Raw genomic sequence first — 27,680 nt, 5'->3', positions numbered from 1 at the left:
CACTGTCATGGTGAGCCAAGTGTAGTCATTCACTGAAGGGAAGCGGCAGCAGGAACTGGGCATCGCAGAAAGGTGAGGGCATATATGTGTGTGTATGCTGATAAATACATGAATACAAACAGATTCCAAGAGCAAAGTTTTAGCTCCAATGCAACTAATCCAATGCAAAGAGAGTGGTCTTGGATTCACTGTTGCAGCCTGCAGCCTGCTGTGTATTAATATGTAGAACTGTCAGGAATCTGGACCACGTTTAGGATCACAGACTATAGGGTGAGTATAGATAGGTACTTGGAACATCTTAAGGTAGTCCTAGTGTTTAAGGAGGTTCTCAAATGTCTATCTTTTGTAGCCAAAGGAGAAAAGAATCACTGAGGAGTATCTGACCATGGCAGGTTTTTGTTTTGTTTTGTTTTTGTTTTTTTATCTTGGTGACAATTAATCTTTGAATGGATGGTTTATATCACTAGCAATTTAACCTAGGCTCAAGCAATGACCCAGGGGTGAATGACTTCAGATCTGATTACCAGTCTCCAGAGTTCATCCACCACTCCACCCCCTACTTTATGCTTGCCAGAACACCAAATCTCAAATCAGAAATCTATTCATCTGTTATAATCCAGCATCAAGGACACAAGCAATCAGTGCCATCAGAGTCACTGTGAATCATAACTACATAAAAAACTAAATGTCATATATATAAAGTACATATTTATAAATAATATATTAATATGTAATATAATATAGAGAGTGTATAAATGCCATATATATACTCTAAATGCTATATATATACTCTGATATAAGCTTAAAATATAAGTAAGTAACATTTGATGATGAAAATGTGTTTGGAAATCTGTCCCCAGTTCTGGTTCCTATTATTTCCATTTACAACCTTAAACATACAATGATATAAGAAACTGAATTACACGCTTGCATTCTCTACTGATTCCACATACATTTAACAGTATCTAATCTTCATGATATAAAAAAGGCTAAGGCTTATTAATTTCTTTAAGTGAATATGCTCAATATGCTCTCTCTCTCTCTCTCTCTCTCTCTCTCTCTCTCTCTCTCTCTCTCTGTGTGTGTGTGTGTGTGTATGTACACATATGTATGTATGTATTTTTGAGACAGTATCCTACACTATAGTTCAGGCTAACATTGAATGCATTATGCAACCCAAGATGACCTTGAACTGGCAGCAATCCTCCTGTCTTGACATTAGGTGAGAGGATTACAGATATGAGTATGATGTGTAAATTCTCATCCATTTGCCTGTCAATCAGCATCTAGCCTAATGCTCTAATAGTTTTGCCTTGGCTGCCTCTATGAGGCTTTTAGAATCAATATCTAGTGTTCTCCAGAGAGGTCACTGAGGTCAAATGAACATGTGGCATCTGAACTTCCTATTTTCTATTAGGGAGACATGCCTCATAGGAAATATGCATAAGTATGATTTGACTGGGAATTCTCAAATGTATGATTATTAGAGGCTACCTATAATTGAGACCAGAACTGGCTAGATAGACACTTACAGCACAGAGTGTTTAAATACTGCGCAGAAGCAGAGGAACTGAAGTCTGCCCCAAAAGGTTTGTATCTAGGACCAGAGCAGGAAGTGGTTTTCTTGATAATGAAAGATAACTTGCACAGAGCACACAGATTTGATATATGCATGAAGTAAAGAAATAGAAAGCCAGAGTCCTAGCCTCACTCAGGATCAGCAGATCTTACTTCAGCATGAATATGATTAGGGTCAGTTAAACACTGACTGAGTAACTGCTTTTTTCAGAGTAAAAACGAAGAGTGATAACCGTTTTTGAATGAAGACATCCACATCTATATTTTAAACTAAAGCCCGAATAGATGATCTAAACCATCAGTTCTCAAACTGTAGGTCATGGGGGGTTGCATATCAGATATCCTGCATACCAAGTATTTACATTATGATTCATAACATTAGCAAAATTACAGTTAGGGAGTAGCAACAAAATTATTTTGGGGGTCACCACAACATTAGGAGCTGTATTAAATGACCACAGCATTAGGAAGGCTGAGAACCACTGCCCTACATTATTAAGGTCTCAGTTTTCTTTATGGCTTTATGGAACCCGAATACTATCAACAATAAAATCCCTGCATTTTCCAGACTCTACAATCTTGACATTTGGATATATAACAAGAGGTCTAAGAGATTGTTCAAAGCCTGGATCCCAGGGCTACTTTCTAACCTTGCTATCAACTTGACCTATGACATACTGCTGTAATAGAGCTAGAGGAGAAACTGACACTAATTCTAAAAGTCCGGTTTAAATACTGTGGAAAGCAGTATGTTATAACACTGTGATAACTAGACAGATATAATAAAAATCAACTTCACAGACAAAGATATCTAAGTTCCATTCTTGATGCTGATCACTTCTAGGTGACTCTGGATAAACTACATACTTCACTGAGCCTGACAACCTTCAATTTTAACAAGAAATAGTAGCATAACTGTGTCTTCTCACCTTAATGTGTGGTACAAAAGACCTCAGAAAAGGTATCTATGTCTTATATTAACCAGCTTATGTCTACTTGTAATCACAATATGCACATCAATAATTACTGCAAGTCCAAACTGAAAAACCCACACAGATTATGAAAATATAATTATATGACTTTACAAAAAGAAAAGAAATTATGTATGAGCTTCAGTGTATTATTGCTTTTGGAATCTATTAATGGGAATTTGTATAAATAGATGTCTTTATTTCAAGATTCCTATGATACTTTAGTAATTACAGCTCTCTGAATAGAATGAAAAGCAAGTAAAATTATGTTTAGAAAGAAAATAGTGTAGAAAATTGTATTACTTTTCTAAGAATAATTATTTTTCTTTTACAATCATCTCTATACTGCATTTCTTAAAACAAATGAAGACTCAGACAGCATGGACCATGCTTCCGTTTAGTCTTGAAATATATTATTAAAGTCAAAAGATAATATGGTGGTGGGAAGGGAGCAATCGGCATAAATGCTAAATATTTATAGAGTTTTATTTTAGCTAACTTATCAAAATGTTCTGCATAGATTCTTTGTTCACATACTAGCTTCACAAGAATTAGTCCACATCCTTGAAATAGCTGGATTAATTATTATATAGGGACCATCCAGGGACATGAATTTGTTCTATGCCACCATAGTACTCAGTCCCTTAAAGGGATGGGATTGAGTCAGATGCAAGAGCTCCTGAAATGTTCCAGTTAGAGCCATAGGAACTGAAGAAGTACCTGAGCTAATGTATCTCGGACATCTAAATACACTTTGATGCATTAAGGTCTGCTCAGCAGATGATGATGAGATCCTGCAGTGCACTCAGCAGTCAGCTAGCCCTGAAGCTGAACAGCAGGACCTTTGTGCTGTGGGATGTCATTCTGTATGGTGTGAATATGTGTTGCTCTGATTGGTTGATAAATAAAATGCTGATTGGCCAGTAGCCAGGCAGGAAGTAGAGGCAGGATAAGCAGACAAGAAGAATTCTGGTAAGAGGAAGGCTGAGTCAGGAGTTGTCAGCCAGACACAAAGGAAGCAAGATGACAAGGCAGAACTGAGAAAAGGAACCAAGCCACGTGGCTAAACTTAGATAAGAACTATCAGTTAATTTAAGTGTAAGAGCTAATCAGTTATAAGTCTGAGCTAATGGCCAGCAGTTATAATTAATATTAAGCTTCTTTGTGATTATTTTATAAAAGGCTGCGGGATTGTGGGTGAGAGATTTGTCCTGACTTCAGGGCATGGGCAGGACCAGAGAAACCATCTGGCTACATTTTGCATACCAATGTGAGGCTCTTGAATTTCTATAATGCCCAAAAGAGTTTTTAAAAGGGCTTCTAAATTCACAATACTGGAGCCCCAAACAGCTTTCTACTTCATGTCTCAATGTGGGTCGAGATATAGAGACTCCAAGGTACAGAGACACCATGGCATACAGACTTGAGCTACAGTATGGCAGGCTCATGGCATATGTATGGGCTTGAGTGCAGCATGGCAGATTCCTGACACTGTACACAGTGGCATCTGCAAGCCATGTAGCATGGTGCATGGTGGCCTTTGCTAGTACAAAAAGAAGAAGAAGAAGAAGAAGAAGAAGAAGAAGAAGAAGAAGAAGAAGAAGAGGTTTCTGGATAACACGCTACTTCTTAGAGAGAGAGACATACTGCTTCCCAGGGTGGGTGGTAGGCATGCTTCCACCATGTTAAGAAGCTAAAGTGGGCAGAGTCAGCAGCCAAGGTTATCATGTTGGTCCTAGCCAATCAGTTCAGCAATTTAAAATTTCTCCTGGTCAGAGAAGGATTATAGTTTTACAATAAAACAGATTCAGATAAATAAAACCCTAAACAGTTTATAGTGTGTGTAAAAATGTACGTAGGCTTGTAAGAAAGAGGAAAAGGAGGGTAGACAGTTATATAAAGAAATAGATAGTTTAGAGGATAGACAGTTATATAAAGAAATAGCTAGTTTTAAAAAATAAAGTCTTTAAAGAGACAGTAAAAGTAATATAAAAAATAAGCCACGTAAACATGGAAATCACACAGAGAGTCTGGATTATATTGTCTTTGGGATTTTAAACTGCAGAAAGACATGTGATTGTAAAAGCTCTTGAGTTAAGCATATATATATATGGTATCTGGACTCCAAAAGTAGATATAACATATGCCTAAGGATATGTTACTTTTGAAAAGAGGTCTGCCTTTTTTTCCACAGAAGATGAGAACCTGTGGATTGCGTCCAGGCTAATATGGTTTGATCAAAGACCCCCTGAGAGGCCCAGATGATCCAACATCCAAAAACAGTTTCAAGGCAACTGACTCAGAGAATACAGCATCACAGACTATTCCGGTCAGGACTTGGCCATAATTCTTAATTTTCTCAGGATCCCCATTAGATTGCCAGCTCCCTCAATCAGCAGGAAGTAGTATGAAAAGCTATGCCCAAATTCCCAAAATATTGTTTATAAATGTTAATTTTTATTTAAAGCAGGTTGATCATAAATGCAATCTCTTTCTAAAGAAGAAAAGGGGACAGTGTAGATATGATAGGATGGAAGGACAGATTAATGAACCTAATTTTAAAGAGCAAGAACTTGTTTAAAAATGTTTTACACTGATATGGGTTTTAGTTTATTGATACAAATTTAGAATCAATTTTGTTATTATATATATATATATATATATATATATATATATATATACTATCATTTAAGGTATTATGTTGATGTAACTCATTTAATTTATAATGGATAATCAAGAAATACAAAATTATTAATTAGTCTTCTATGATAGTCGAACTTATAGTCATGTTAAGTTTTCTAGGTATACATAGATACAATTCAATTAGGTAGATAATCTTCAAACACTTCAAATACCTACAGAACATGGCATTTAAAATGTTTTAAAAACTTAGACTTTCTGGACAGTGAGACACATCTGCTCCTGGAAGCACTGATTTACTTCAAAGAGAAAGATGGATGTCGAAGACATTCCATATGGAGTTTATCTTCTTCTTGGCAAAAAAAAAAAAAAAAAAAAAAAAAAAGAAAGAAAGGAAAAAAAAAGCCATTTGGGCAAGAAACTGTTCTTGCCTGGACTGCTTGACAAAATGTATCAAGTGGACGTGGAGGAACTATAGGTAGGTGACCACTGAACTTTGCAAGGCAAGATGGTCCTTCAGGTTCCTGCTTCACAGAATAAACTGCCAGACATTCTACAGGATACAGAGGGAAGCAACTGAGAGACTCTAGACCTATAGACTGAAGATGAATGCCCCAAATTTGCAGAAGAACTTTGGATGACTGTCCAGGCAGGCAGCCGTCTCTGTCATTTCCAGAATTTTGTAAGTTGCTTACAATGTATTTCCTGTTTATTTGGGTAATATTATATCCTTCTGAGGTCTTTGATGCAGTTGAAGACTAGAGAGTTATAATTTTCCTTAGTTATGATAAAAGATAAATTAGGTATGAAACTTTAGACTCACAAATATAGGATAGATGATAGAATTATTTTCTTTAATTTTGCAAATTAGAAATAGAATAGATATTATAACTGTAATTCTTGCTTGACAACTGTTTTGTTATATGTAATTTTACCATGTTAAAGTTAAAACTTAACTTTTTGATTACAAGGAAATGGAGAAGTGCTGTGGGATGTCATTCTGTATGCTGTGAATATGTATGGCCCTAATTGGTTGATAAATAAAGCTGTTTGGTCAATGGTGAAGCAGAGTAAGGTTAAGTGGGACTAGAGACAGAGGAAGGAGAAAGGTAGAGCTGAGGAGCTGCTGCTAGCCACCATCAGAAGCAAGATGTAACGTACCTGTAAGCCAGAAGCCACGTGGCAAAGTATAGATTTATAGAAATGGGTTAATTTAAGATGTAAGAGCTAGCTATCAAGAAGCCTGGGCCATGAGACCATATAGTTTGAAAATAATATAAGCCTCTGTGTTGGAATGGCTGCTGGAGTGGGCAGGCTCCAGGATTCTGTAATTTGAAGGAGACAGCAACTTACTGAGATCAGTTTAGTAACATATGCAATGCAGTGAGTGACTCTTCATGGATAAAGCCCTTAGCCAAGGATTCAAATACTGAGAAATTAGGGGGATGTGATTTAACTAAGTGCAGGCTTTTGTTGGTTTGTTTTTAAAATGTTGTTGCCAGATGGGAAAACCAGCAATAAAACACAGAAGAACATTCCAGTTAACAAGACAACCCAAATAGGTCTAGGGAGCTGGAGAAGGTTGTAAATTTGGCTAACATAAAAATATTTATGTTCTTATCTTTAATAACAGAAACCTAGGCTTTCTGTCACTGTGACAAACCCTGAGTGCCAGGAAGTAAGGTTCATAACAACTAGGACAGAAATCGGCTAACTTTTGTGTTTCTGATGAGGCCTTCAAACTGATCTTGGACTGTCTCAAGGTGAGGGTAGGAATTTGAGTGCATTAAGAAGTTCATCTGTGATGAGGGTTGAGAGCTAGCTACCCTTTTCAGTGAGCATAGGATAAGTATTTATAGTACAGAATTACACTGGTTTAGGAAAGTAGCAGTATTAGTTCTTCTCTAAGATTGGTGACTTAGCTAGCCATGGGAAACCAGGCACAGTTTACATACTTTTAAGTGGACCTTAAATCCAATTAGACAGCTGCTTGTTATTGCCAAGAAATAAGTACCATTACTGCTCTTTCAAAGATGCCTTTCCATTTTGGTCATTGTTGTGGTTCATAGGTGTCACAGCTGGGTAGACTATTGAATGCTTTCTCCCCTTGGTGGCTTGCAGAGCACCTTCTGGGATAATCAAAGTCAGTCCCCAGGGAGGAGGCTTTTGGGACAGATCAAGCTCAAATCCTCCTAGTCCTGTGTTCAGGGAGTGTGGTGTCATCAGCAAATGGGACCTTCAACTTCTGGAAGGCAACCAAGCAAAAGAGCAACAGCCTATATTGTTTTAGGAGTCTCTTGGACTCCCTTGACCAACAACTCAAATGGAAGTTTTTGCTACATAGTTTATTGCTCTTGGGGGAGGCATTATCATCCTAACTGGCAAAACTTCATTAAAAATATACACATACAATATATCATGTAATTTTAACTTTAAATAAACATAAAATAGTATGATTCCCTGTGGCCGTTTCAACCATCCTTTGTTATTTCATCCTTCTCATCTACAAAGCTTCTTTTTGTGGCAGACAGAAACCATTTCAGAAAGCCACAGCTAGTCAAAATGCAGAGAACAATTGACCATGGGATGTCCATCCCCAAAAATCACCAAAGGATAGATATACAACATAGCTCTTATACCCAAGGCTCAGAGAATAAAAGGAGCTCAAAAGATTGTGAGAGTCAGAGGACCAAGAAGTCTGCCACAAGATTATGTCTTCTAGACATGACAAGGAAGCAACACCCATAAAATCTCAACAATATGGCTGCTTAAACAAGACTTGAACAATGACATCACTAGCATACATTCCAACACAGATGGGGGAATCTCATGGGGCCCCACTCCTAGGTGAAGAGCTACAGGAAATTAATGACTACTGACAGAGGGAGAATTAGTCTTTAAATGATCCCCCATGTGGTTATCCAATACCAAGCAGTCAGGCCTAAAGGCATATATACAAGCAACACTAAATGGGCTTAGTAGGGTACATTTATGCATTTATTTGTGTGTGTGTATATATATATGTGTGTGTGTGTGTGTGTGTGTGTGTGTGTGTGTGTGTGTGTATAACAATAATCATTTTTTAAAAGAGGCCATGAATTTGGGAGGGAAGGTTGGGGCCATGGAAGATGTTGGACGGTGTAAAGTGATGTAATTATATTTTAAATTAAAAAAAAATTCTATTCTTGATGAAAGCACGGAAGTTGTCTAAAGGACTCACAACTCGACATGAAAAAGTGTTAACTGACTTATTCTCTGTTCTTAAGATGGCATATATTATATATGGGTCATATGACTGTTGAGAAGATTTTTTGATTAGACCACAGACAGGTAAGTACTACTGGGTGCATTCTTGATGCATATAATTGTCAATGTCTATGCATTCATTATAAAATACATTGTTTATACCTGACATTAAATAGTCATGTGGGTTGATATATGACTTATGTTTAGAAATTTTATCATTTCTATATTGATAAAGAGTTATAACATCTCTAATCTTCAAAGAGAAGGAAGACAAGTTGTCAGAGTAATAATAAATACTAATTCCTAGCTATTAAATTGATTCTGTGTATCCAATACCTTATATTATGGAACCAGATTCCTTATTCAATAGTAGCATTGATCTCAGAGGTAAGGAAATGCAAAATAATACATGGGTAAACTCAAAATGAGACATTTTAAAAATGGCATTAAAGTCTGAAACACCAGACAACTTCCTGCTCTTTGACTTACAACTTTATTCAGCTTCCATTTATTTCAAATATGATAACACCACAGGCAAACTCACAGAAAGCAAGTTTCTTAACATAATTAGCTATATCAAGTCACCCACACATTCTCCTTTAAATTCTCACAAAAGGAATAGACAGGATCAGCTGCCACTTGTGCTTCCAATGACTTCAGACAGAAGGAGTTGTGACCAAGCCATCATTTATTTTTAAAACTTAAAGGAATGCTGTGCTCTGATTGAATTTTAAATTCCTTCAGATGATGTTTAGAAGGCTGGATTTCTGGCTTCTGGTGCCTTTGGGAGATGGCTACCTAATGGAAGGAAATCAAATCACTGAGGTGGTGCCCTTTATTAAGACACCAGCCCCTACCTACTTCCTCTTTCCCCACCTGACATACTCCCCAACACGTGTGCTGCTTCTCCACAGACCCACAGCAACAAGGCCAGTCCACCACAAGCTGAAGTCTCTGACTCCAGCAGCCAAGAGAAGTCTTTCTCTTTTTCAGTTGCTTATCTCAGGGATTTGTCACAATAATAAAAAAAATTGACTAACATATGCCCTATGTTTTGTTCTTGTAGTACTAGCAATAACTGCAGCCGTAGAAACTGAGTTACGACATTATTAGTTTCAACCTGTGAGACTACTTTTGTGATATAAAAAAATAATGCAATATAAAAATTTTTTAAAGCAGTTCAAGAAAGAGAGAGTTGTTTGGGGGTGAACATCTGTTTTTATTTCATAGACTTTTATTTCTAACAAGCAAGGGAGTACTAAGGCTTATTGCTTATCTTATTGCTTCATTCATCACTGGGAAACCAACAAAATCTTCTGTGGACTTCTAGTCCTATAGAGTCAATCTTGTCTTCCCATCTTGCTACAAAAAGTTTCTACAACCATGCAGAACTTGCCTAGACCCACACACCTCCTGTTCTGCTTCTCCCCAGCACATCATGCCCTCTTTTAGTTCAGGCTCCTCTTCAGCAAACAAAACACAACTTAACATCCATGCACATAGCACTCAGTTATCTAGCATGACCTGTATATCTTAACATCCCTGCATATAGCATTCAATTATGTAGTATGGCCTAACCACCTCTGTTCCTTTCTCTTGAAAGCTCACAATAATGGCTTGTGATACAATTCCGACTTCCTCACTGAACCTGCTTGGTTTCCATAGGAATAAGTTAGCTACTTTGTCTTCCATCCTGGTAAATTCCCACCAAACACACTGCTTTTTCTCTGTAGAGCATACAACTGAGCGAAACAGGTTCTTGCCTTTCATATGGGCATATCTAGATCTTGATTCCCAGTAGCTGAGACCTGGCCTTAAAATTTGGTCCTTCCAACACTGATAGAAATCTATTCAGAGAGTCTCTATTCTTTTTACAGAAAAAAAAATCCAATAATAATAAAGTATAAAACCATCTGACAAGTGTGTATGGAAGAGTGAATGAGTAAACTAAGCTGTAAGGGAGAAATGGAAAAATAATGATATAAAAGTGGAGAGTCTGGGTCAATACAGGATAATCAAAAATAACAGTGATACAGTGAGAGATAACTACTCAAAAAATGATGCCTGCTAAGAGCTTTAAGGAAAGATACGTTCTCCTGGGAAACAGCAGCAAGGAAGTGAGAGCCTAGACAGACCTAGCAAATTTTGGGAAAAGCACGTAGTCCTGACTAGCTAAAGCCAATTGAACTGGTGTGCCTTGGGAAAGAAGGTGTGCAGAAACCTGAGATGATGGGGAGTCCGATTTACTCAGACACAGCCATTGAACTATACCCGCGGGCAGTAAGAAGCTAATGGGGCTGCTTTTGCTTGTTTAGGTTTTGATTTAGTAACTGAGATTCATGATCCAAGTTGATCTTTACAAGTATTGCTGTGTCTGGGATAGATAGACCAGTGTTTCTTAGATTGCACTTCATGGACATTAGCCCCCGTGGGATATTAGAATTAAAAATCTATGAGTCTTTTACTCTCTTGCTTGTTGCTTATACTCATGCTCTCTCTTTGTTATTCCAGGCAAAGGCTATGTTAAGTAAACTACAATAAAATGTATCTTGCACTTCTTAGAACTTTTAATATGGCTACATATATTCTAAAACTCCAAGAGTAAGACAAAGCATGGGGTGGGATTTTCCTTAAAGATGCTAATGGCTGGCCCTCTGTCCCTTTGTGGAAGTACCACATTGTTTCTGCTGGTCCCTCAGCCTCTGAGTTTCAGCCCAGAGAAGCTGTGCTGCTCTTTGCTTGTCATCCATGCAGCTATTGCTATTACATTGTCTTCTTTTCTGACCTTCCCTTGACAGCACCTTCCTCCAGGTTGTTGACATGAAGACTCCTCTCAGCATTTCCTATACCTTGAGCCCTCCCCTCACAATCCCTGTCCTGATCTGACTGCTTAATCACCCCTAACTTTTCCTTCTCTATATGGCACATAGCATGGATGCTATATTCTTCCAAATCTTCAAAGATATTCAACTGGGAACACAACACATTAGTCAAAGTAGTGTCTTTATTCAGTACTTCCCTTTAGGCAACAACTAACTGTTTGAAATCATTATTAAGCAAAGGTAAATAGAAACTGTCAGAGACTCCTAAGATGAAGGATTTTGCTTTGAGAAATTTCATGAGATAATCAAAAAGACCATGAGCCATCATAAGTATTGCCAACATACAGCAGATGGATTTTATTCCTTTCATAATGCTACTCGCCTTCACTAAATAGTCTATAAATAATCCCTGCACATGAAATTCTGTGCACTTCCTCTTATTTCTATGATAAAGTGATAATAAACTCTAAGTCTCATTTATCTTTTAGTTGAAGCATTGTGCCTACTTCAGCTGTGGCAACAGTTCCTAGGAGATGTCTGACAGATAACTCTGGCTTTTGTGTTACTGAACCAGTGGACGTGGGCAGAGTCTTTAGGTTGTAAGCACAAGTATTTACCACTGGCTCTGAAGAAGGAGGAAAGGCCACATGGAGTCTAGGAAAAGCTTTACTTCTCTTTAAATGTGGCATGCTGAAGTGCTTTCTTGAGTCTTTCCATAGCTACACCCAAGCCACACAGCAGGACAAGAAAAAAAAAAACCAAAAAAAACCCCAAACAAACAAACAAAAAAACCCCAGCAAGCTGAGGAATGTTAGGCACCTATATTTTGTTGTCTACAAAAAACTTACCTTACCTTTAAGGAAGGCACCATTTTAGATTGAACATTTGGAAAGAATATTACAATCCCATAAGACTCATCAACACTATCCTAGTACCTGACAAAAGAGACTTCAAACTAAAACAGTTTTAAGTTTCTACATTAAAAAAAACAAGTAGAGTCTGACAATAATGGCGCATGCCTTTAATTTCAGCATTTGAGAGGCAGAGGCTGGTAGATCTCTGTGAGTTCGATGGAAGTCAGTCTACAAAGCAAGTTCCAGAACAGCCAGCCAGAGCTGTTGCACAGAGAAGTCTTGCCTTGAAAAACAAGCAAACAAAACAAAACAAAATCAAAGAATCAAAGAGAGCAAAGATATATAAACCTAATGGTGCACCTCAAGAAGTTGAACAAGTGAAAACAAACCACACCCAAATCCAGTAAGCAGTAAGAAATAATAAAACCCAGGGCACAACTCCAGGGAGGCTGCCTAGAAAACGGGACCCTAGGAAAGACACAGGGATCGCCCAGTGACTGAGAAATGGATGAGATCTACATGAACAAGCTGGACGACAGTGGGAGTAATGAAGGGCAAGGTTTGAGGGAAAGAAAGCTTAGGGGAGCAGGAGATCCCAGCTGGATCAAGAACAGAAAGGGAGAACAAGGAATAACAGACCATGATAAATGAAGACCACATGAGAACAGATAGGCAGAGTGCTGGAGAGGTCCCCAGAAATCCACAATGATACATCCTCTGTAGACTGCTGGCAATGGTTGAGAGAAAGCCTGATCTGACCTAGTCTGGTGATCAAACACCCTAATGGTCGTGCTGGAACTCTCATCCAATAACTGATGGAAGTGGATGCAGAGATCCTTGGCCAGGCCCCAGGTGGAGCTCCAGGAGTCCAGTTGTCGAGAAAGAGGAGGGACTGTAAGAGTGTGAATTGTTGAGACCAAGATTGGAAAAGCACAGGGACAAATAGCCAAATGAATGGAAGCACATGAATTATGAACCAAAGGCTGTGGAGCCCCCAGCTGGATCAGGCCCTCTGGATAAATAAGACAACTGATTAGCTTGAACTGTTTGGGAGGCACCCAGGCAGTGAGACCCAGACCTGTCCTTAGTGCATGAGCTGGCTGTTTGGAACCTTGGGCTTACACAGGGACACTTTGCTCAGCCTGGAAGGAGGGGACTAGACCTGCCTGTACTGAATCCACCAGGTTTAAATGAATCCCCAGGGGAGTCTTGTCCCTGGAGGAGATGGGAATGGAGGGGAGGGGATGGGGGAAGGTGGAGGTGGGGGCGGGAGGGGGGAGGACAGGGGAACCCATGGCTGATGTGTAAAATTAAAACACAAATATAATAAAAAAAAAAGGAAAAAAAAAAACCCAGGGCAGAATTTCATGAAATAGGAAAAAAATATGTAATTCATTCTTTGAAATGATAAATAAGATTGACAGACCCTTGGCCCAATTAACCAAATAAAAGAAAGAGAAAATTAACAGAATCAGAGAAGAATGGGTAAATACTATGTAAATAAAAAAAGAAATTTAGAACATAATAAAGGTGTAGTCTAAAAATTCATTTTCCATTGAGGTAGAAAACTTATCAAGGAGCCTGTAAGGGACTGACCTAGGTACTCTGCATATATGTTTCATCTCAGTGAAAATCTGAATTTCTTGATCTATACAATAGTGAACCTTGCTGGCATCTTCTAATTTCTCCTCTTTTTCTTTAAATCTACTAGCTAAGCTAGCTTGTGTCTATGTAGAACACCACACACTTCTCAATACATCTCTCCTGGGCTCTCCAGGTTCTTTTGTGAATCTTCCTCTTCACCTTAATGGACATATCAATGTATGAATAGCCATGTTGACATTTATCTCAAAGAGCCCCCACCCCTTCCACCTGTTCCCTACTTTCAAGTCCCACAGTCACCAAGTAGAGGTCACTCTCTAAGTTCATGACTTTCAGGCTGCTGTCTTCGGTCCATATCAAAGCCTGACTTCAGTACCTTCCTGAGAGGTAAGCCTGATCATGTTATTCCTCCACTCAAAATGAACTACTTCAGCCCAGCCTGTCTCAATTCAATCATACTTCAGCTGTCATCCTCAGCCTCTGCTCAGAGTGAACCGGCCATTTTAGCCAAACCTGTAGGGAACTCTCACTCTATTCATGCAGTCATGTCTGCCTTGGCCATTCTCTGTGTTTTTCAACCATTCCCCCCACATGAGCATCCTTACATATAAACTCATTTTTTACCTATTTCACTCAAGAAGCCTGGATTTGTTTGCCTCGTAAGTTTTTGATGCTTATCACATCATATGTTCATAAGTATTCCAAGCTGATTCTTGTCCTTAAAAGATACCTTTCTGTTCTCAAAGCTACTTACAGTCCTGCAGGAACAGGGATTCTTGCCTTTTCCTACCCTCAGCCCTAACAACGTGGTTCATCTGGCACAAACTGCTTTTTCCTTCAACATAATGTTAATACTGATACTGCACCCATATGATTCATTATCTTGATGCCTGGTTTTTAAAACCTAGCAATATTTTAAATATAATAACACACACACACACACACACACACACACACACACACACACACACACACATATATATATAAAATTTAAAGCTCCAGAAAAACCAGAAACATGTGCTCCTGTTTGGCTCAGACACTCATTTCCAGGCACAAATAGTATTCTCTACTATTTTACATACATCAACAGTCACTAAGTGTCATAGCAAAGAATAACTCCCTAAATTTCCCCATCCATTTCTGATAGGACAGTCAATATAAGGAGTTCCAAGGTTGCCCCTATGATGAAGTTGAAATACCTACAATAACATGTCAAGAATTTAATTTAAAAAAAAGATGGATTTTTTTTATTGTTATAATGGAGTGAAAAGCTACCAACATGGTGGTGGTGGGAGTCTGGAAATTGAGCTAGTTGAATAATAGATACAAATATAGAATTGAAAGTAAAAAGTGCTATGGCACCAATGTAACAGCATCGTCTTTGAGTTGAGCCTACTCAGTGCTAATAACTCTCGGGAAATATGCTTGTGGAAACTGCCCCTCTCTAGCTTTTATAAAATGTCTTTTGGTTCTCGAAAATGATGTGACTGTACTTGGTGATAATTTTAGTATGCTTTACAAAACTTGGATCTGTGTGCAAATAATATTTGTAGTTATTCAATGCTTAGGGAATAAGATTTCAAAAGGAAAGTTGTCTGAGACAGCACATGCATTAAATGAGAAATCAAAGTGTCTGTCGAGGAAACACCAATCTGAGATACTTTTTCTAGATTCAGGTGTTTCTTTCTGGTCAGTGGCTGGGATCTACTTTTTGTGCAGGTAGTGCTTGAGAACTCCTGGCATTGTACTATCTGCCAACACACACTGTACTCTCTGTCTAGATACTATTTTAAACTTCAAAAAAGTGAGACTAAAATTTAGAGTCTTTATTATTTGTTTTGTTTGGAAATACATAGGAGAGCTTATTAAAGTCGATAAAATAATAAAAAAAAACATTTAATTGAATGAAGCCAAGAGTGTTCAGTTTGGACAGGAGCTCCAAAGGCTCATGTGTTGAAAACATCATCCACAGTTGGCAGTGGTGATAGGTGACTGGGTTACACGGGCATTAACTTCACCAGTGGGGGAAGCCATGGGTGAGTTCCTAGCTGAACAAGCCATGATAAAGGCCCTAGGGTGTACTTGTAGAGATGAGTCCCCAGCTCCTCCTCTGCCTCCCGCTGGCAGCCATGATAGGAACACCTTTTGTTTTGCTGTACTCTTCCACCATGATGTTGCTACTTTCCTCAGACTGGAAGCAGCAGACTCAGCTGACCACAGACTCAACCTGTGAGACCAGGAGTGACACTGTGCCTTACCTTTCTCACACTGTTTAATCTCACTACTCTGTCACAGAGATGAACAAACAGGAAGGAGCAAGTCGGTAAGGGAGAAGCCTCTACAGGCAGCCTTACATTGCTGCATGTCCTTGCCTTGCTTTCTCACTTTTTCAGAAATGATCACGGCTCTCTCAGCTTAGAGGAGGCTTAAATAAGTTACAGGTCAGTAAATCTGAAGGCTTGAAATGATCGTGCAGATGTGTGACTTGGCATGGTTGGTTCAATTTGTATTTATTGGTACTCAACCACTAGTATTATTCTCAGTGATAACTTATATTGAGGTAAAGAACAAAGTTCGCTGAATTGGGCATTATTATTTTCTCTAGAGCAACCAAAACAGTATGTTTTTCCCCCTGCAGAAATTTACAGAGCTTGTTCTATGGTATGATGATTCTGTCTCCAATAACCAGTGAAACAATGTAATATGCACTGTGGTCAACATTGCTACTTTCTAATGCAGTGAACTAGGATGCTTTTTAGCTAGATACTGGCATCTTTAACATAAATACATTATTTTCATTTTATGGCTACTCACATATAAAATAACTTTTTAGTGTGTGTGTGTGTGTGTGTGTGTGTGTGTGTGTGTGTGTTTTCACAGGAGTCCTGTAGCACACATGTGGAGGAGGTGGAACAATAGCTTGCTGGAATTAATTCATTTTTTTGTGGGGGGGTGCGTGGAGTGGGGTAAAGGAAAGATTTATTTCACCTTATACTTTACAGTCCATCAAGGAAAACTAGAGCAAGAACTGAAGGCAGGATCTGGAAGCAAGAACTGAATCCAGGATCTGGAACTGGCACCTCCTGACTTGCTCAAGTGTCTTTCTCATACAGCCCAGGTCCACCTGCCTTAAGATAGCAATGTCTACAGTGGGACTAGTCCTCCTACAGTAATTAACAACCAAGAAAGCAGCCCACAGACATGGCAACAGGCCAATCTAATGCAGGCAACTGAAATTCCCTCTTACCAAAGTAAGTCTAGCTTTCTGTCAAGTTGACAAAAATAAACCAGCAATCCATTCTCTGAATGTAATTCACATTATAAGCAATATTCTTTAAAAAAAAAAATGGTTGCTAACCTTTTGCTATTACAAATAGTCACTTTTCAACACATTGGTCCTAGGAATCCAATTCAAATCATCACATTCCTCACCATGTGCCTGTGTCTGCTGACCCATCTCACCAATCTTAAAATAACTTCTTAAACTTGTTTAAAATTTTAAGCTTATTTGTTAATGCTCATTGTGAAAATAAGTATCTTGACTATTACTTTTTAAAATTATACTATTATATATTATAATACTTGTTTAATCTTTTATAGCTTGCAATGTAGTGTACACTTAGTTATATTCTCTCTCTCTCTCTCTTAGACAAGATCTGTAGTGCAAGCTAGCCTCTAGGTCCCAATGAGGCTAAGAATGGCCTTGAAATTCGTATTGTCCTGCCACCACCCCCAAAGTACTGGGATTAGAGGCACTTGTGCCTGAGCTGGACTGTGAGCAGAGTGACACGTCTGAACATAACGTAACATAGCACATGAGACAGAAGCTTGCACCTGAAAAAGGTATAAATAACACCAATGCAATGAGAGCTGGTAACCACTCAGAAAGAAAATGACACATTGCTTGTGATGCACTATGTAATGCACTCAGCTACATTTCCATGCTTTGCACACCTCCCTGCAATATAAATTATTCGCAACGTCTTTCTTGTAAATATCCTTGCTTGTAAATATTACCCAGTGGTCAAATGTTGATACACTTGCCACTATCAAGCATATTCTTCACAAGTAATTATTCTGCAAGACAAAAACTACATTTGCTAGGATTAAGGTATTAACACTTACTTGGCAATTTGTCCTTAATAAACCCTATGAATTGATTCAAAGTCTAAAGTAAGGGCACTTTGAGGATTTATGTTGCTTTTCATTGTTTTCTCTTTAAAAAGTTTATCTTCAAATGTCTGCCCTAGACTTTGATATAACTTCAGCTATAGCACTTAAATTTCTCACATAATGTTACATATGTTTCTTTTAGAATAGATATGGCTTTTATGATCAAGGGAAATGAGAGAATATAGTCTTACCCTGGTGTGTGTCCGAATGTGCATCTTTAGTCCATCATTTTTACTGAATCCTTTTTCACAGTAAGGGCATTGATAGGGACGCTCACCTACAAATAAAGGAAGCCTCCAGGTCAGAGACAGGTAAAGCAGAAGCACATCCTCAGTGTTGCTGCTCCTCACAGGGGCTCAATGGCACAAAGTCGGTACTGGTACAGCAGGGCAGCAGAAGTACCTTAGTACAGGAAGCACACACTGGGGCCTGAGGCATTCCCTCTAGCCCAGCCTGGCTAACACCCAGAAACAAACAAGCAGTCCACAGGTTTGCTGCATGACCTTCTAATACATGGATCCAATTAAATGCACTAATTTTAAGATCTTGTAAAAAATATTTTATATCAGTGTGTTCTGTGACCATGATCCTCATTATGGAGGTCTTTAACTTGTTTTTTTAATAACTTTGCTTACAAAGGATTCATATAAATAAATATGGCTCATGTCTATGCATTTCAGACTAATCCCATAAAGCTGGTGCATGTTAAACAGAATCATTAGTATTTAAACTACACAACAACCAATCCACACTTTTCTATATAACCAAGTAGCTCTAAATTAAGGCTGTAATTTGGAAAATGGGAAAGATGTTTGTCAAGGCAAGCAAGACCACACATATACCCTCCCCCCAAAAAAGAAAACAAAATTTCTATTTAAAAATATGACAAAATCTAATATATAAAAAGAATTCAAGGCTGTACTCGACAAAGTGTAATTATTTACAATAATAAGTTAGGTCCAAATCCCCAGTTTCCCTTTTTCTTTCACTGAACAATAGACAAACATGACAAACATTACAAGATGCTAGAAACTTGCTACATTCCCAATCAGTTAAGGAAGGAGAAAGAAAATGTCCTCAGCAAGAATAAATCTTCTGTCTTTTCTAGCCTCAGGGTCAGTGTCTTCTGCTCTTTAGAATTTAACCTGAGCATCTCATGAACTATTACAATGACCCCATCAGGGCAGAGGTGAGCTTCTTATCCTTCAACCTCACCATTTCCCCAGAAGGGGCCTTACTTCACCTCTCCCTTACCTCCTCTCTCCCCCCTCCCCACCTTTTCACCTCTTCACGAGATGAGACTCAACACCCACCTAACATACACTGGGTCTGCCCATATGGAGCTATCATGTGGTGGGAGCCCCAGCAGAGTGGCATTTTCCAGTTTCTCCTATTCTAAGGGTAACATCTTGGCCATTGTTTAAATCACAGGCAGTCAGTTATGTCAAAAAAGTATGGATCAACTGTAGCTTAATTCCCAGTGGTTCAAATGGCACCATAAAATGGTTGCAACCATCCATAAGGGCAAGAAAATAGAAACAGCAATGTCAGCCAAAGCAGGAACAGGTATCCTTAGTAAATGGTCCAGATCCACACCAGCTTCTGTAAGAGAAATAAACTTCTGGCACTAGGCAGTATACCTGGAATGCTTGAAGTAATAATTATGACTCTAGGACATGTGGCTTTTTATGGCCAAATAAAGCATTATATCTTCTAATTTTAATAAAATGATAGTCATGTGCTTATATTACTCCCCATCTCTACTGAGCCTCAATCTCTATATACCAAGCTGTCTAACATTTTTATACCTAATAAACAACTCAAATTCTGCATGTATCACTCTAAATTTATGATCTTGCCTTCTATTTTCATGTGCTCCAAATACACTTTCCTGATTAGCTGTTTGGGTTTATTCAGATATCAAACAACAACAAAAACCCCGCACATCCATACTGTACAGCAAATCCTAAATGTTATTAACTCTTGCCATAAAAGTGAACGTAAGTATGTGTAGCAATATGAAGTCATAGTTGTGTTCATTTAATTTATTTTAATAACTTTATTATTATTATTATTTATATGTCTCATAATAGCATGAATAACTTAAACACACACAATAAAATTTATTGAAAAGGAGAAACTTGAGAACTGTCAAAGACACCCCCTTTTAACTCAGTTCTACATAGATGAATCTCCAGTCAGAAAGACTGTGGGATGCTCCTCAGGATGACTGGAATATGAAGACATTAACAGTAGTGCACCTATTAGGGCTGCAGCAGGACCTGGGGTGCAGCAGAACCTGCCATTTATTGAGTTATTGAGCATTTAACATAACCATCCATAGAAGTATCAGGACTGGAAAAAACAGCACACACTCATGCTAATGGTCTTATTCCTGGCAGCATAAAAATTCAAATGACTTCATCTTCCTCCTTATAAAGTCTTACAAGTAATTTTAACCATCTTTGGTGGTTTTAATTTTTGTTTTTGTTTTTAAGACAGTATCACTCTATAACTACAGAGGGCCTGGAACTTATGATATAGACCACTCTTGCCACAAATTCAAAGGCAACCTTCATGTTTCTGCTTTGTACTAAGATTATAGGCATTACCATACCCAACTAATATTTAGACTCTTAAAAGTAGATTTATCTCATTTATTTTACTTTATTGATTTTAAGGAATGCTGATCTGTTTCCTTCCTCTTTAACTATTAATAACTGAAATCAAATCTAGATTACAGATAAAGAATGATAAAAACAAAAAGTTTGAGGGCAAGACAGATGGCTTAGAGGTTAAAAGCCCTTGTAACTTTTACAGAGGACTTGGGCTTGATTCACAATACCCAGTTCATGGTTCACAATCATCTGAAATTCCAGTTACAATGTATCTGAAGTCCACATATGAACTCCACAGCTACCTGGCATGCACATGATGTATATACATACTATGAAGGCAAAACACTCAAACACATAAATTTTTTTTAAAAAAACTTTAAAAATTTGAAATGATAGACAGACAAATACTTAATAATTTTTCTTTCAAACCATGGTGTACCTATTTCTCCTAAGTTGAAACATTCTGTCCTGGAGGGAGGAGGGAGGCTTATAAGACTCAGGAAGTAAACAAACCTTACAAGGCCCAGGAAGTCCCTGGGAATTACATGACTCTCAAGGCCCCTCCCCAGGGTTTTGTAAGCAGTAACAATTTCTGGAGAGAGACTGTCCTATCAGCCAAACTGTCTTTTTATGATGCAGGGAGCTCTTGGAATGTAACTTTCATGAATTTTGACCCATGCTCTAGGGTGGGGTTTTAGATGCAATTGTCTTTGAATCACTCAGGTAACCCCCTAATCATACTTCTAAAAGTAAGTCCAATACACTAACAGATTCCTTAAACACTCATTCGTTCATTAGGTGGAATTGTTGTTTTGGGCTGATGCCAGCACTCTATTGAGGATAGAGAGACATTCATTCATATCTCTCTAGAAGAATTAACACAATTGATGCTAAGCTTTATTCATAGTAGCCAGAAACCGGAAAAAACCTAGATGCCCCTCAATCAAAAAACGAATAAAGAAAATGTGGTACATTTACACAATGGAGAATTACTCAGCTGTTAAAAACAATGACATCATGAAATTTGTAGGCAAATTGATGGAACTAGAAAAATTCATTCTGAGTGAGGTAACCAAGACTCAGAAAGACAAACATGGTAACAACTCACTTGTAAGTGGTCATTAGCTGTAAATTAGAAGATAAGTAACAAGGAAGAGTAAAGAAAGGATGCAAGGATCTCCATGGGAGGGTGAAATGGAATAGATTTCTCACGTGAGCTGGGGTAAGTAGGGTTGGGAACAGAAGAGATCAGGTGTAGGGGAGAAATGATTGGAATTGGGGGGCGCACTTCTGGGACAAGGTGGAAACTTGGTACAATGGAAAGCCATGGAATCCACAAAAGTAACCCTAGCAAAGCTCCTAGTAATGGGGGACACAAAGCCTGAACCAGCCAAAGCCTCAAATAGAGAGATTGGGACATCAACTCAGCCACAAAATCTTCAACCTATAGTTTGTCCTGCCTGAAGAGTGTTCTGGGACCAGAGCCTAGAAGAATCATCATCAAAGAGACCAGAGAGACTTCATCCAGCAACTCACAGGGGCAGATGCAGAGTCCCACAGCCAAGCATTAGACAGAGCTCCAGGAGTCCTGTGGAGGCAGGGAAGGGAGGCCTGGAGGAACCAGAGGGAATAAGGAAACTATGAGAACATGACCCACTGAATCAACTGACTGGAACTCATGGGAGCTTGCAGAGATCAGGGAGCCTATAGGGGCCTGATCTAGGTCCTTTGCATGTATGTTGTGGCTGAGTAGCTTGGTGTCCTTGTTGGATTCCTAACAGAGGGAGCAAGGGCTGTGTATGACTCTTCTGCCCACTTGGGACCCTTTTCCTACTACTGGGTTGCCTTGTCCAGCCTTGACATGATGGTATGTGCCTGATCGTGTTGCAGTTTGGTTGATGTCCCTGGAAACCCTGCTCTTTTCTGAGGGGAGGTGGATCTGGGGGAGAGAGGAGGTAGGGAGTAGAGGTTGGGGGAGGGAAAATTGCAGTCTGGGTCAGGGTATAATATATGAAAGAAGAAGAAAAAAATAAAATTGAAAAAACAACCCTCAAATCTTGGGACTAGAAACGTAAGAGCACTTGTTGCTTTTACAAAAGACCCAGGTTACAATCATTTGTAACCCCTGTCCCAGGGGATTTGAGGCCCTCTTTGTCCTCTAATGGCACTGCATGCCAATGACACATAGACATATATGTAAGAAAAACATTTATATACATAAAATAAAAAAAAGAAACAAAGAAACAAAGGTGAGCTGTTTCAGGGACAGGTACTGAAACATGCTGACTGATCTATATGGCAGTGAAGTGTCCAAAAGGGCAATTGTGACATGACTACCTTTCCCCATATGCAATTAGATGGTGTGCCTCTTTGTCATAGTTGACAACAGCCCAAGTCCCAGCCTAAAGCATTCAGTTTTTACCATTCTGTGGCACAAACCCAGCTTGTGGTGGACACATCATCACCCCTCCACTATAGGCTATATAACCTCCCTGCTTCAGTTTGGGCATGTGACTTCTCCGGCCTTAATCTCTGGAACTGGAGAACTCACCAGGGAGTTGCTTTGCTCAAATAAACCTATTCTGTTACCTTTTCAATTCAGCTTAATTTGGCTTACTGCATCAGTGAAGAAACCTATTATTGGGCTACAGAAAACCTATAAATGGGCATAAAGACATGCAATTAAATCTGAGCCCTCTGAAAATAAACCCTTGCAGGGGAATCCCAGGACAGCTCTCTTCTTCTACATGGTACGGCTAGTATGCCTTTTTGATAGATGGGGTCTTCCTCATGAGAATATGTATATCCCTCAAATGGCAGATGGACTAGAAAAGATATTGTAATTCCCAAGAAGAGGACATTTAGGGCAGGATTTTAAACAGGCTGTAGTGACTGCTGAGTGGCCTTTCCTGTGGGTAATAAGAGAGTCCTGTGTACAGAGAATTACAACAAGAAAAGCACATGCAGATCACCTCTCCTGCATCAGCTCCTGAGGCTAGTAAAAGAACAAAAGTGGGAGCATGAGGCAGACACGTTGGCTGCCCTTTGCCAACAGCTGGCAGGATATAAGTGACATGCTCAAAAGCATTTCTTGGGTCCTCAAACTGGATAGTGAGGAACAAAGGAAGGTGGGACACACTCCTTAGATCCATACCCCATTAACAGAGAAGAAGAGAAATCCCTGATCAACATATAGACAGCAACTTTAAAAATTATTCAGTACAGGAAACTATGAGAATTGAGAAATACTCAGCAACTGACCTGCTTGACTTGAAGAAGACTTTAAGCAAGAAATCAAAGAGCCTCTTACAGGCAAGTTTGTAGTGCTGTGGGGGCACAAGGATACATGGGATGAGTCCAAGGATGCACTGGAAATGGAGAAGCTAAGTAACACAACTACCTGTTCCTCCTGGAAACAACGGCTGCATAATCTAGGGAAATAAGAAGGCCAGAATTTGAGCCATGGAGCGCACTTGTGTACTGGTGTTGAAGGCCGCATGAAGACAAGGGACTAGAAGACAACTGAGGAAGGATGGGAGTTACTGAGGTAAAAGAGGATGAGAGGAGGTGGCTGATAACCAGCTCACTAGGCCAGGTGAAGCTGTTACAGAAGGGTTAATTAAGAGCACTTGCTGTCCTTGCAGAGGACCCAGGTACAGTTCTCTGCACCTCCATGGTGGTTTGTGGTTGTCTTTCAGTCTATTTCCAGGAGATCCTACATTTTCTGACCCCCATGGGCATCAGGAACATGCACAGTGTGCCTACATATATGAGGTAGAATGCTCAGATCCTTAAAATAAAAATAATAAATCTTTTTTTTTTAAGAGGTTGATTCAATAGGGACCTTAGAACAGCTTCAGGGCTTTAATGGCTTTGCTGAGACCAATGATGACACATGGTTTTATGATGCATAAGAGGCTCTGGCAGGTCAACATAATTTAAACCAGCATGAGTGTGAAGTGCTAAAGTAACCAAAATGGGAGAGGGGGCGAAGCCAATGAACAGATCTCTCCAGGCCACGTGAAGACTGGTGTGGTAATATCCCTATCAATTCAGTGATCCCAGTGGGGGAAATAGCAAAAATCCAAATGCTGTGCTAGTGAACTTTTGAAAAGCTTTGTAGCTGAGTTCATAGAGGACAGAAAAGACAAAATGGTACAGGGGAAAAAATAAGCTTGTCCTAGGGATGGGCAATTATGTCCCCTCCACCGCCACCACCCGAGTACGACTTTCATTCTAAGAAAGTATACTGAGAGTGGAGATTGTTGCCCAAGTTGAGAACCCTTTCAAGAGCCAGCTGCAGCCAATGGAAAACCAGGGGCCCTGGGAAGTAGCAGGAACTTGTCAGAACCAGGGATCTGACTCAAGCAGCAAGTGTGTCATGCTACAGTAAGTCCCTTCCCCTCTGGAGGCCAGAGTAGGCTGAGCTCCCTAAGCCAACCCCAACAGGATCATCAGAGAAGAGGAGATGCACACTGGCCCTATAGCAGCAACAGCAACTCAGATGAAGAAGCTTGGTCACTCCTGGAAAATGACAGGATTACAGAGAGCTAGATGGAGTAATGTCTCTTATCCATGCCACTGTACACAAAATTGCTCTTTTGAGGAAATAATTAATAAAAGTAATGAGATCTTTTTGTGATGTATCTGCCTTGATAATGTGCTGTGGATATCACTATGTATAAATAAAACACTGATTGGCCAGTAGCCAGGCAGGAAGTATAGGCGGGACTAAGAGAGAAGAGAATTGGGAGAACAGGAAGGCAGGAGGGGACACTGCGAGCTGCGCCAGGAAGACAAGGAAGATGTAAGGTACCAGTAAGCCACAAGCCACATGGCAAAGTACAGATGAATAGAAATGGGCTGAATATAAGAGTAAGAGCTAGACGGTAGGCCTGAGCTAATTCAAGCAGTTTAAATAATGTAAGTGTCTGTGTGTTTATTTTATAAGTGGGATGTTGGACAAACAGGGCTTGACGGGGGAAGGAGAGAATGTCTCCAGCTAAAATAATGCTTTTTTTTTTTTCTTCTGATCCACCCGTAATGTAACAACAGGCTTTCATGAACTTTTTGAAAACTAGAGTGTACAGTTGCCAAATCAGTCAGGTTGTCCCCATTAATCTGCTATGTTCACTACTCTCTCAGGTCATTCCTGTCTATCATAGGCCCCAAGAACAGCACTGCCTGCTGTCCACATGGTATGAAGCTGAAGACACCTGACAATCACCATGTTAATAATGATTAATCTTTGCCTTATTTGTATATTAAAGACAAATAGCTACTCTGGGTTTTATTCAAATTGCAGACAATGATTTATTATGGCTAATATGACTCCAAGGCATATTTTTATGTATATATAAAATTATTTTACTATGAACAAGTACTAGCCTTCATTTTTGGTTAACTGCTAACAATATGAATATTTCTTCCTTATTTGAACATGATTAAGTTATAATCTTTGAAATATAATATGGACCAAGTTCAAACAAAGCATTGCTATTTTCTATTATCTTTGAAAGATTTAGATACTGTCTGTCATTTTCGTTAGAATAACCACAATATCCACATGAAAACAAGTTAATCTTAAAATTAAAAAAAAAATAATCAAGTGTAGTTAGAAGCCAATCTGAATTCAAACAATAGCTGGAATTTAGAGATCTCTTCTCAGGAACTGTTCTGTGAGCTGGGGAGATGGTTCCGTGAGTGAAATGCTTCCTGTAAAGGGATGAAGACATGAGCTGGGAATCCTGTGGAAGCAAAAAGCTGTGAGCAGCAGCTTAGGAGGTGGAGCCAGGAGGATCCCTGGGGCTTGCAGCAAAATCTGTGAACTAGGGGTTCAGTGAGACTCCCTCAGAAAATAAGGAGAGTGGTAGAGGAAGATCCTCAACATCGATCACTGGTCTCTACATGCACGTGCGTGCGCGCGCACACACACACACACACACACACACACACACACACACACACACACACCACCACACAGAATGCTTCATCTACATAACCAATATTCACTCACAATAATACTGTGATCTAAGTATTCAAATACCTAGTTTATAAATGAGAGGAATGGGGCAAGGAAAGGATTAGTGATTTACCAAGACAATACAGCCGTCAAGTGGTGGAGTCCAAACTGCAACCCATTCTTAATGCCTTCCCATAGATGACACAGCTAGTAATCTGTGCAGAGCAGTTTAAACTCTGAAGTTAACAACAAAAGCTGCTTCTGATGATGGACAACAGACCCTTCAGGTTGGCAGATTTGGGCATTCTTTTTATTCATCAAAATTTATCTGACAAAAGGAGACAGATTAGGAATGTATACTTAAGACAAGCCCAAAGTAAATGGGAACATAGATATATACTAAGCTGTATCTTGAGAGACATGACCATTGTAAGATTCAGCTATGATTGGACTTTATAAGCACAGTAGCATAAATCATATTCAAGCAGACATAAATGCAATAAAACATTTTCCATTTAATACAAATGAATGAGTTCTATGCTTCTTTAAATTATGTTCTGACACTGAGTGAAATTAAAACCTACTGTGCTTTCCTTGGACACAAGACAAAAATAGAAACATGATGGTAATTTAAAAAGGTTAATTTCAAATGTGGCACAAAGTGGTTACACCATGAAACTAATTTGTTAATTTTAATTGGTTTCTTTCTTTTAGCATATACCATGTTCAAGTTTATGCCTTGGACTTTAGGAAACAAACTACAAATAGACAAAAATATGTCAAGAAAATCCAATGAAAGAAATATGCTTAGGGAAAAATCCCAAGGCAAGGAAGCAGGCAGGTGATGATCTTTAGCTAGAGGCAATGAAAAAAACGTAAGTCAATAAATGAATGGAGTTTCTCCAGGAATTATCTAAACACACCTTTTTGACAACTCTTCATCTGTCAGTTAGAAGATATTTGAGCCTCCTGGCTTTGAAATGAAGGTCCCCAAATTCTCACTGCTGCTACAACTGAGAGAAATATAACCTTTAAGTATACAATATGTGGGGAAGATTGGAAAGAGACTTCCAAGGGCATCTGGTGGAAGAAAGGAAGCCCCAGGGAGCCCCTTGACCGGATCCAGCCAGTCACCTTGAAGCTATCACAACATGATGCATGTTGATGGCAAATGCTTACTACTAAAAGCAGTAAAAATATTTACATTTCTTTTT

The 27,680-nt window shown here is 39.0% G+C and overlaps 1 protein-coding gene across 2 annotated transcripts in view; it reads right to left on the bottom strand.

Moving 5' to 3' along the window:
• Prdm5 (PR/SET domain 5) overlaps positions 1 to 27,680 on the bottom strand; it is a 163,413-nt gene that overhangs the window by 22,446 nt on the left and 113,287 nt on the right. The window contains exons 13-14 of one of the 2 annotated variants that reach the window (XM_036182145.1): positions 18,078 to 18,163; positions 9,106 to 9,233 (exon numbers count right to left, since the gene is read on the bottom strand). In XM_036182145.1, coding sequence (XP_036038038.1) covers positions 9,120 to 9,233; positions 18,078 to 18,163 — 200 coding nt within the window. In that variant the 3' untranslated portion in view covers positions 9,106 to 9,119. Of the gene's footprint in view, positions 1 to 9,105; positions 9,234 to 18,077; positions 18,164 to 27,680 lie in introns of those variants that run through there. The other variant, XM_036182146.1, reaches the window with a different exon arrangement.

The sequence above is a fragment of the Onychomys torridus genome, chromosome 3 (assembly GCF_903995425.1).
Source record: "Onychomys torridus chromosome 3, mOncTor1.1, whole genome shotgun sequence".
In the NCBI taxonomy this organism is placed as follows: domain Eukaryota; kingdom Metazoa; phylum Chordata; class Mammalia; order Rodentia; family Cricetidae; genus Onychomys; species Onychomys torridus.
This window is presented reverse-complemented; position numbering and strand designations above follow the sequence as displayed.